At 34.6% G+C, this 12,361-nt stretch overlaps 1 protein-coding gene across 1 annotated transcript in view; it reads right to left on the minus strand.

Annotated features, from left to right (window-relative positions):
- The window catches only part of ARMC3 (armadillo repeat containing 3), an 89,890-nt gene that overhangs the window by 64,362 nt on the left and 13,167 nt on the right, over window positions 1-12,361 (minus strand). Inside the window, exons 3-4 of the mRNA XM_021696750.2 lie at window positions 8,763-8,880; window positions 956-1,081 (exon numbers count right to left, since the gene is read on the minus strand). Of these exons, the coding sequence (XP_021552425.2) occupies window positions 956-1,081; window positions 8,763-8,880 (244 nt within the window). The remainder of the gene's footprint in view (window positions 1-955; window positions 1,082-8,762; window positions 8,881-12,361) is intronic.

A 12,361-nucleotide genomic window follows, 5' to 3' on the forward strand; every position in this document is an offset into this window, starting at 1 on the left:
GCCTGAGTTTCATGTTGGAATTCAGTCTCTACCAAGAATGTCATTTTTTATTATAAAGTCAGAAGGCTTTTGTTGGCTAACTCAAAAAACCTACCATTATAACATGAAAATGACTTTCAAATGGAAAACACATCCTGTTCATTAGTCAGGGACTGCCTTTATTGCCGTGGTTTTGGTCAAACTGATATTCTAACAGACATAATAGCACGTTTTAACTAATGCTATTATTCTGCCATATTAAATATATGAAAATATTCAAGCAAGTAATGGGTCTGATTTAAGAAATAAAAACATGTCTAAAATTATTTTTGGCAAAATATATTTTGCAGTTTCAAAAAAAAAATAAATGTATCAAACCTCTTTACCCTGGGCTACTTTCATTGTGACATACATATGAAGTGTAGCTTACATAGAGGCAGACAAATTATATTATGCTAACTCAAGAAAAATATCTATTTTAATTTTAAGAGACAATGATTGCCCTTCAACTTGTTAGACTGGAACATACTACATCACCAACTTTGACAGTTTTTGCATGGATAAATTTCCACGTATTTTTATATTTTAAAAATATCTCTTGGGGTGCCTGGTGGCTCAGCTGGTTAGCCTCTGACTCTTGGTTTTGGCTCAGGTCATGATCTCAGGATCCTGGGATGGAGCCCTGCATCTGGCTCTGTGCTCAGCAGGGAGTCTGCCTCTCTGCCTCTTTCTCCTTCTTCCTTTTGCCCCTCCCCGCCCCCGACCAGCTGGTGCACTCTCTCTAAAATAAATAAATAAAACTTAAAAAAAACTCTTAAAATATGAAATCATACATCTGTTGTATTATACACATTTAACTTCTTGTTAACATTAAAGTCAGTTCAAATAAAATTCAAACAAATCCCTTAAAATTAAATTTTAAAAAGATAATGTATTATGTGAGATTATTAGATAATTTTAAAAAGTTGACACTTACTGTTAGAAGTCAGGATTCCAAATATCATAGTAGCATTTCTCCTTACAATTTTGTTTTCATGGGTGAGCAGTTTAGTTAAGGGTTCCACAGCTCCAAGTTCAAGGAGGGTAGCTTTATTTTCTTCACCTGATGTCATAGGTAAAATAAAATCATGCATGGATAGCATCAATCTCATCAAAACTCTTCCTCGTGTCATTTTAATTTCTTATTTGCCATTTGCCTTTCACATTCCTCTTTGCTTCCACATATATTTCTCTCGGAATAAACTTTAGAGCACAGGTAGCCTGGACAATAGCTGTTCTCCTTCCTCCTGCTGTCGACAAAGCTGGCTTCCTCTTGTCATTCAGTTCTTAGCTCACCCTGCACGTGCTCAGAGGGGTCTCCCCTGACCACCCTATGTAATGTTAATGTTATCACTACATCCAAGCCTTTCTTATCCTTCTTTAGTCTACCTTCTTCACACCACTTGGGGATCTCCTTCAACACTTTGCCTGTTCCACTCTAACTTTTAATTTTTCATGAGGACAGACACCCTTTCCGTTCTAGTCTCTCATATCCTCAGTGCCTAGCATAGTGCTAGTCATGGACTGGCATAATTAATCACAAGACCTAATTAACATACACAGTCTCCACTTTGAGTTAAAGTGGAATGGTGGGGTGAGTTCAGGGGGTTCATTTTTCACCCAACGGGGTTACAGTTCCTATTTTATCAGGCAAGATATGCCTGCAGCTAGCATGAAGGTATGCGCACAGAGGGGAGCGCTGGGATCACTGGGGACTACTTAGCTGTGGCAAGAAGCCCCAGAACCAGAAGGCCAGATAAGGCCAGAGTCCTGCTTAACTGTAGAAGCAGTGTGTCCATATCTTGATGAGCAGGATAGCATTCTACAAAGTCAGGAATAATGTTTAAGTCCTGATTAATTTCAGCTTTTCAATTTCACAGGCAATGAAAATACAGATTTCACTTTCAAAATTAATTTGAGAGTATAATAAAGTCATTTTAACTTTTCTTGCCTTAGTTTTCTCATAAAATTAGAGTATTTTATATTTTAAGTTATAGGTCCACATTCTGATAAGACACTGACTATAGCTTCATAGAGCCCATGGAATTGCCCTGTATCTAAATGGTCAAATCTGTCGCCTGGTAAGAATATGTTGAAATATGCATTGTTGACTCTTACAAACTTCTTTTCAAATCTTCCAATATTTGCATTTTGTGGAAATTTAAAACTTAATTTCTTAGATGAAAACATTTTGTCAAATGAATCTTATTTAAGACAAATTTTAAGATACTAATGCTTAAGTAAAAACATATTTTATATATCAGATTGTTATAAAAATTGAAAGTTCCTTTAAATTTTCATTCTGAGACTTTTATTACTTTTATTTACTTTTATTAACTTGAATTATTTCTTCATTAAAACATATTTCTTCTTCTTTTTTAAATAATGCTATATATTATAACTTTATGATCAGAAGACGATTTGCAAAATTAACAACCTGTGTCATCTTTTACATTTATTTTTATTCTTTTTTAACAGCTTTAATGAGATGACGTACAATAGACTGTACATATTTAAAGAAAACGACTTGATAAGTTTTGACATGTGTTTAACGCCCATGAAACCAAGTGCCACCATGAAGAACATATCTAACACCCCCAAAAGTGCCCTCTTGACACCTTGTGATCTCTTCCTCCTATTACTATACATTATTTTGCATTTCCCAGAACTTTATATAATCATGCAGTATGAATTCGTTATTGCCTGGTTTTCTCAGTCTAATTATTTTGAGATTAATCCATGTTGTAGCATGTATCATAGTTCATCCTATTTATTGTTATTTACTATTCAATTATATGGATATACCATGATTTGGCTGGATCATATATGGTTGGTTTACATTTAACTTTTCGAGAAACTGCCGAACTGTTCCAAAGTGGATGCAAAAATTCCGGAAGTTCCCCATCCTAGCCAACACATCTGTCCATCTTTCTGATGATGGTAATCTTAGAGGGTGTGAAGTAGTATTTCATCATGGTTTTAATTTGCATTTCCCTCACAACTAATGATGGCGAACAAAAGGTACGCTTATGCCATCCATATATCTCTTTGGTGAAGTGTGTGTTCAAATCTCTTGCTCGTATGTATTTTTAAATTTTGTTTGTTTTATTATTGAGTTCTGAGAGTTATTTATATATTCTGGACACAAATCTTTTATCAGATATATGATTAACAAAAATTTTCTTGCTGTCTATAGTGTATCTTTTTAAAAAATTACTAGACTTTTTTTGAGCAGTTTAAAGTTTATTAAAAAATAAACAGGGGTGCCTGGGTGGCTCAGTCCGTTAAGCAGCTGACTCTGGATTTCAGCTCAGGTCATAATCTCAGGGTCCTGGGATCGAGTATTGTGTTGGGCTCTGGGCTCTCTCCCTCTGCCTTCCCCCCCGCCTCTGCTCATGCTCTCTCTCTCTCTCAAATAAATAAATCTTTTAAAAAAATGAACAAACAATACAGAGTTCTCATATACTCCATCTCCCTTCCCTCCCCCGTTTCTCTTATTATTAACATCATGCATTAGTGTGGTACATTTATTACAATTGATGAACCAATATTGACACATTACTATTAACTAGAGTTGATAATCTACATTATGGTTCACTATATGTGCTGTACAATTCTACAGGTTTTGAGAAATGTGTAAGATTATGTTTAGCTTTCTAAGAAACTACCAAATCATCTTCCAAAGTACCTGTACTATTTTGGACTCCCACCAGCGATGAATCAGAGTCCCTGTTGTTCCACATCTTCACCAGCATTTTATGTTGTCAGTGTTTAGAATTTTAGCCATTCTAATAGGTGTGTAGTGATATTTCATTATTGCTTTAATTTGCAATTTCCCAATAACATATGATGTCTTTTCACGTGCTTATTTGCCATCTGTGTATCTTTTTTGGTGAGGTGTGTGTGTTTAGGGTAAATTTGATAAAATCCAATCAATTGTCATCTTATGGATTATGTTTTAGTGTCATATCTAAGAAACTTTTGGCTAACCCAAATACTCTTTTGGTAGCATCCCACAAATTTTTATATGTTATGTTTTCATTTTCAATTTGGATTTTCCTTTTGAATTCTTTCACTGACAGATTATTTAGAAATGTGTAGTTTACTTTCTATTTAATGATTGTCCAGAGTCCTTTGTGTTAAGTGATTTTCAATTTAATTCTATTGTGGTATGACGTATATTTTATATGATTGGAATTCTTTTAAAATAAATTTATTAAGGCTTGTATTATGGCTCAGAATATCACCTATTTTGATAAATGTCCTGTTTGTATTTGAAAAGAATGTTATTCTGCTTGGAGTGTTCTATAAATATCAATTAGGTTAAATTCATTTATATCGCTGTTCAAATCTTTTATATTCTTACAGATTTGCTATTCATTTGTTCTTTCATTTATTAATAGAAGGTTATTAAAGTCCTCAGCTATAATTGTGGATGTTTATTTCTCCCTGCATTTCTAACTTCATGTATTTTGAAGCTCTGACATTATAGGTTTTTTCATAGCTTTTTTTCTTTTATTTAAATTCAATTTAGTTAACACATACTGTAATATTAGTTTCAGGGGTAGAATTCATGATTCATCAGTTGCATATAACACCCAGTGCTCATTACATCAAGTGTCCTCCTTAATGCCCATCACCCATTTACCCCATCCCTCCACCCAGCAGCCCTCAGTTTGTTTCCTATAGTTAAGAGTCTCTTATGGTTTGCCTCCCTCTCTGTTTTCATCTTATTTTATTTTTCATAGCTTCCTGACTTTTATTATTACAAAATGAGGTTTTTTTATCTGATACTACTCCTTCATTATTCTGATATTAGTATAGCCACTCCAGCTTTCTTTTTTTTTTTTTTTTAAGATTTTATTTATTCATTTGAGACACAGAGATAGAGAGAGAGAGAGAGCATGAGGGACAGGGAGAGGGAGAAGCAGGCTCCCCACTGAGCCAGGAGCCCAACGTGGGGCACAATCCCAGGATCCTGGGATCATGACCTGAGCCGAAGGCAGACGCTTAACCATCTGAGCCACCCATGGCGCCCCTCCAGCTTTCTTTTGATTAGTGCTAATATATCTTTTTTTTATCCTTTTACTTTCAAGTTATTTGTGTCATTATATTCTAAGTGCATTTCTTGGATGCAGCATGTAGTTTGGTCTTGCTTTTTATAGACTATAAAACTATCTCCTTGTTAATTGAGTACTCAGCCCATTTACATTTAGTTGGATTATTGATAACATTAGGTTTGAGTCTACCACCTTGTTATTTGTTTTTTGTGTGTCTCATTATTCTTTTTTTCCTTTTTTTCATTTCTGCCTTCTTTGTATGAATTGAATATTATTTTTATGATTCCATTTCATTTCCTTTGGTGGCTTATTTGATATTACTCTTTGTTATTTTAGTGGTTGTATTAAAGTCTGTAGTATACATCCTTATCACAGTCTACTTTCAAGTCGGGATAGAGCACTTCACATATAGTGCAAGAACCTTACAATAGTATATACTTCCATTTTTCTGCTTCCTACCTTAGTTCAGTTGTTGTCATATATCTTATTTTTACAAGTGTTTCTGCACAGTAAATGATTACTATTTTTGTTTAAGATAACCAATTTGATTTTTAAGTGATTTAAATAATGAGAAAAAACTTCCTGTGTTACCATTTCTAGTGTTCTATCTTTATTATTTTGTGTAGATCCACATTTCCATCTGGTATCATTTTCCTTCTTCCTGAAGGACCTACTTTACTATAATTAGTAGTGTGGGTCTGCTTGCAATAAACTACTTCAGCTTTTGAATGTCTGAAAGAGACATTATCTCACTTATGTTGTTGAAAGATATTTTTGCTGGGAATAAAATTCTAGGTTTAAAGTTTTTATTTTTCTTTCAGTATTTTAAAGATGCTGCTCCACTGACTTCTTGCTTGCATCATTTGTGATGATAAATCTACAGTCATCCTTATTTTTGTTCCTCTGAATGTAATGTGCTTTTTCCCCTGGCTTCTTTTTAAGATTTTCTCTTTATCACTCTTTTCAAACAATTTGATTTTGTTATACCTTGCTGTAATTTTCTTCATATTCATTGTGCTTGGGTTTTTATGAGCCTCTTAGATCTGGAAGCTTAGAGTTTTTGTCAAATTGGGGAAATTCAGAGCCATCATTTCTCCTAATACCTTTTCTGTCCCTTTCTCTTCTTTTTCAAAGACTCCAGTTACACATATATTGTGTCAGTTTTTATTTACTGATGATTTTATATCCTCATTAGGAGTTATATTTTCCTGCTTCTTTTCATGCCTGGTAATTTTTTATTGGATGCCAGACATTGTGAATTTTACCTAGTTGGTAAATGGTTATTTTTGTATTCTTCAAATTTGTTTTGGGACACAATTATCTGGAAACAATTTGATCACTTTAGGTCTTGCTTTTTAAATATTTATTAGGTAGTACTAGAACAGAGCTCGATCTAGGGCTAATTATTTCTAACTATTGAAGCAAGACCCTTCTGTGCATTCTATACAATTCTCCATGAATCTTGAGATTTTCTAGTCTGGCTGATGGAAACAGGCACCACTTGTGGCCCTGTGTGAGCATCAGACACTGTTAACTCTGATCATGTTAAGTGCTTTGTCTGACTTCAAGTAGTTCCCATATATATACCTCCTTATCAGTACTCAGCTGAACACTTGATTCGGACCCTTTGCCTATCTCCTGAGTTCTCTTTCTGTGAAACTCTTTCCTCTCTGTTACTGAAAACTCTTGCTACCTTTGTCTCCCTGAACTCTTAGATCTGTCTTCTCAACTCAGAGTCCACCAAGCTCTGTACAAGTTACCCCTTCCTGTGATGTGGCTGCAAATTCTCTGAAATTGATAAGCTGGGGTAATCATAGAGTTTATTTCCTTCATTTCCTATCTCTCAATGGTCACTGTCCTTCATTGCCTAATATCAAGTGTTTTGCCCACTGTTATTTCATAGATTTTTGTTTTCTTAGTTGTTTCAATCAGGAAAGTAAATTTGACCCCTTGGTCCATCATGGCCAAAAGGCAACATCCTATCATTTATCTTAAAAACACAGTCAGAAAATACTGCTAGTATAAAACACCAGACTTACAGTAATTTCTGTATTGACTTCACATAAAATATATGCCTACCTATTTCTTTACCTCATGTCATTTTAAAAAGATGGCATTTGATGACTCTGTATGGCTGAGTGAGACTCATGTTGCCATAACTGCATGATCCAGTGTCTCCCTGATATCTGGCCCAGAATTCTACACAATTACTCATGAACCATACCTGCCAGAAGCAACGATTCTGGTTTTTATCTGGATTCCCAATGATGACTAGAGTGATATAGCAAGGTGAGTATTTCACCATTTGCTACTTGAGTGATTTGTTGTTTTCTCATACAAGTCCCAAAACAATGTTTAAAGTATCATTTCCTTAAAAATCAAATTGCCCCCTTCTTAGTTTAAAAGGTTTTGTTAAAAATACCAAGTTATACTAAACTCTTCAAGTATCCTCAATTAAAATGTTATACAGTATAATAAAAGTCTACTTTTATCACCACTTGGAATGAACTAAAATATAATTGTCCTTTATGTTTGTAAACCCTCTATGAATAAACCTTGCAATAGAACCTAACTTGTACCATGTATAGTGTTTTAATAAACTTTATTTTTTATAACAGTTTTAGTTTTACAGAAAAATTGCAAGGATAGTACAGAGTTACCACATATCCCATACCCATTTTCCCCTGTTATTAATGTTTTACATTAGTGGGTACATTTGTTACAATTAATAAACCAATATTAATATGTTACTATTAATTAAAGTCCATGTTTATTCAGATTTCCTTACTTTTAGCCTAATGTTCCTTCTCTGTTCCAGGATCCTATCCAGGGTCCCCTATGACATTTAGTCATATATCCTCAACTCCTCTTGGCTGATAGTTTCTCAGACTCTTCCTGTTTTTGATAGCTGTGACAGTTTTGAGGAGTACTGGTTAGACGTATTTGTAGAATGTCCCTGACTTGGAACTTGTCTGATTTCAGGGTTATAAGTTTTGGGGGAAAATAACAGAAGTGCCATTTTCATTACATCATGTCAAGTTCACATATTATCACTATGACTTATCACTATTGATGCTGATTTTGATCACCTGACTGAATAGTGTTCGTCAGGTTTCTCCACTATAAACCTACTCTTTTTTCCCTGTTTCCATATTGTAATCTTTGAAAAGAAGTCACTATGCAAAGCCCATACCTAAAGAGTGAAAAGTTATATTCTGCCTCCTTCAGGTCAGAGTACATAAATTATTTGGAATTCTTCTGCATGGGAGATTTGTATTTTCTCTCCCATTTATTTATTTATTCAAGTATTTATTTATATCAGTATAGGCTCATAAATATTTATTTATACTTTGGGTTATAATCCAATACTACTTTATTTTCTTGCTCAAATTGTTCCGGCTTTGACCACTGGGAGCTCTTGCAGCTCCTGTGACTTACAATTTTTTAAACAACAATAAAACCTTCAACATGACTATTCTATGCAGTGACTAAATTACTCCTCAAGATTAAGATAGGCACTTAGGGAGATATATTAGTTTCAGGTAATGCATTAAAGGATATTCTGGTTGTCTGAAAGAATTCATCTGACAAGAAGTGAATTAAAGACTAGGGAGAAAGGGCCTATTACATAGTAAATATTTTAAGAAACTAATGAAATAGAAAAATAAACTGAAAAAACCAAACCTTTTAAAGCAAATCTATAAATGGCTTCACATGCTTTAGCCAAAATTTCTTCTTCTGGAGAATTAAGCATTAACACCACAGTTGCTGCTTCTTTGCTTTCAATCATTAATGGATCAAACTGAAATGTAGAGAGAAAAAAACGTCAAGTTCACATATGAGCTTTAAAAAACACGTAAAAAATGAATGGTGTCTAGAAACTTGAAGAGAACATAATCATACTAAAAGGATGTGGTCACTGCCCACAAAGTGCATTGTAAAGTTTTTATTTAAAAAACATCACTGATAGATAGTTGCCAGTATTGGTGGCTTTCGAATTCCTGGGGTAATGGCAGGAAGAGCAAAGCATTTTGGAATCTGACAGACCTAGTCTCTCAACTTAGCCATGTGGAATCAAACAAGTTACTTAAGCTGCTAGAATTTCAGTTTTCCTTTCCTGTATAATGTGTATAATGATACCTATTCTTCCCGAAGGATCAAGGAGAGGATTAGAAATCATATATGTAATGCACTTAGCACACTGTCTGGCACATAACAGATGATCATTAAATAACATATACTAGCATAATTCTTATTTGATACACAAGAATCCTTGAGTACCTATATATATTAGATGCCCTGACAGTCCTAATATTCAGTACTTGCTTCTAATCACTATTCTTTCTGAGAAAGCAGAAATTACATATGTGAAATAACTAAAAAGCAATAGAAAACCACATATAACAAAATGTAAAATTGGATAAAACCTGAAACAGATTTTACGGTAATGGTAAAATGGTAATATGGTGTAAAGAAAAAGTATAGAGCTCTAGGAAGATCTCTATTGTGTTATGAGATCTTGAGAATTCATGGGTAGGCGAAATGCACAATAACAAATTCATGGCTCCTATGGGTTTTCTTTGGTCAAGGTGAAAACAAATTATTACACCATTTTTCTTCCATTTCCAGAGACTGGTGAAGGAGGGTGTTCTGCTTATGTTAAAGGAAAAAAATGAATTTCAAAGTTTTATCTGGCTCTTTGTGTTGGCCCTTCCTAAATGGACATCTTATTGTGTCTGGGGATATAATTAAAATTGGTGTTCAGTTTCAGGCTGAGAATGGAGGGACAGATTAGTCTAAGTAAGGAAGCATAATTGTGTGAGGTTGGGAGAGTGAAGAAGACAGAGAAGAGAGCAGTAAGCAATGACCTAAAAGGGCACAGCTGGGATAAAAATCCCCCTTGCAGGGGAAATGGCTGTTGGATTTCAGGACAGCATTATCTAACATCCAAATTAAAGCTGTTGTTTGTGTATGTCTTACTCTATACTAGAAACTCTAAGAGTTACAAAAGTCATAGTGTTCGTTCTCAAGCATCTTGGACTCTTTCTGGGGACATAAAACTTCACTAACATTCTGCCCGGGGTGCCTGGTGGCTCAGTCGGTTAAGTATCTGCCTTCGACAGGTCATGATCTCAGGGTTTTGGGATCGAGCCCTGCATCAGGCTCCCTGATCAACGGGAGTCTGCTTCTCCCTCTCCTTCAGCCACTCCCCCTGCTTGTGCTCTCTCTCTTTCTCATAAATAAATTTAAAAATCTTAAAAAAAAGAAAAAAAGTCTGCCACATGCACCAAGCTTGTGGCACTTGTGGTTTTCCAGTGACATGAACCAGTGAGAAAAGATGGCCCCTGTAGCGGAGCCCAGAGCAATGGCAAAGACACTGGCTTCAACACTGATCAGAAGAGCACAATGGCCCAGAAATCCACAGAAATTTTAAGGGAGGACTTCTGAAACTATTTGGGGATTGAGGCTTGAAAACCATCAGGCACTCCTAAAGTCAACAAGTATATTAACTATATATTTAAACAAATTACTTGGCAAATGCTCCAGTCAAAACTGAGGAAGACAAAATATAAAAACAATAGTAGTAGATCAATAAATACAATAAAATATATAGTTAAGCTGAATGATAGTGATGTTGTGAATCACAATGTAATTCTTAAGGATTTCTGAAGTAAAGATGACACATTATGAGAAAAAAATTAAAAATGACTTGGAATTAAAATTCTAGAAATTTTTCAACAAAGCTCATGTAAAGGAAACAGGATTGTTCTGGTAGAGAATGAGATTATTGCCCAGTTATAACTTATTTTTTACATTGATATAAAAAGCAGACTTAAATATGTGTTTAATAGACTACAGATAAGTAGAAGTTCCAAATTATCAAAAGGAAAGGGTAACAAATGAAAGTTGCTCAATTTAGAAAAAGGGAAGAAAGTACAAAAGAGACACAATATGAAAATATAGCAAAGAGACATCTTAAACTTAAAATAAACCTTAAACTTAAAATGATAGGAATAAAATCAAATATATCAATGACCAAAATAAACATCTATAGGGCCAATAGATTTCATTAATTAAGATTGTCAGATTGGGTTAAAAAGCAAAATCTACTCTGTTTTTTGTATATTGGTGCATATTTCTTCCACTTGATCTTACAGAATACAAAATCAGATCTAAGATATAGAACATTTCTATCTCCGCCTCACGCTCCTTCCCCCTCCAAAAAATCCTCAGAAAGATCATCGTTATGTGACTTTTAAAATCATCAATTAGTTTTTCCTGTTCTTAAACTTTATATAAAGAGAATATATATGTATATTTATATATATAATATATATTCTATAACATAATTTATATATAGAGAGAATCATAGAACATGACTTCTTTCACCTCTGCCTTGTTTAGCACAGCACGTCTCTGAGATTCATTCACATTTTTGTACTACTAAGTCATACTTTCTATAGCTGTATATTATTCCGTTGTATGAAGGTTTGGGTTCTTTTCTTTCAGTTGGAGGCGATCATGAACAAAGCTGCAATGACTATTCTTGCACATGTCTTTTTGTGGATATGTGTCTTCATTTCCCTTGGGCACATACCGAGGCATGGATTTGATGAGCCATAGGCTAGATACGTATTTACCTTTCACAGATACTGTTGAACAGTTTTCTAAAGTGGTTTTATCAATTTATATTCCCACTAGTTATAAATAAGAGTTCCAGTTGTCCCACATCCTCACCAATCCTTGGTATTTTCAGTCTTTTTAAATTTGCCTTTCTATAGCTCTTAGATTATATTTTTAAGTCAATCTGCTTTTCATGGTTGTTGCAGTGGAAGAAATGCTCTACCGCTCTATATTACTACTACCGCATCCTGGCCAGAAACAGAAGCATTCTCATCACTTTTTAAAATTCTCTTATGTCCCTTCTACTGACTCTGACTCAATACATCCGTCTATCTCTCAGCTTTGTCTTCTGCCATCATGCTGGATACTCCCATCGATTTTTCTTTGCTTCCTCACAGAGAGGTTTCCTGTAGCACCCACAGTGTTCAGTCTTTGAGGATTTCTTGGTAGCCAACAAGCAAATGGTGGAAGATAAAGCTTCACTGTTCAGCTACTCCCACTACAGCTATTCCTCCTCCTCACTGGGGTCCCCACACCATTCACTCCCTCTATTTCCACTTCAGCTTTCTCGTTTCTTCACTTTACTTTTTATCCTGCTTAGATTTCATGATCTATTATCTTAATAACACTCCTGCCAAACCCTAAATAAACCTTTGTGT

This window comes from Neomonachus schauinslandi, chromosome 5 (genome assembly GCF_002201575.2).
Source record: "Neomonachus schauinslandi chromosome 5, ASM220157v2, whole genome shotgun sequence".
In the NCBI taxonomy this organism is placed as follows: Eukaryota; Metazoa; Chordata; class Mammalia; order Carnivora; family Phocidae; genus Neomonachus; species Neomonachus schauinslandi.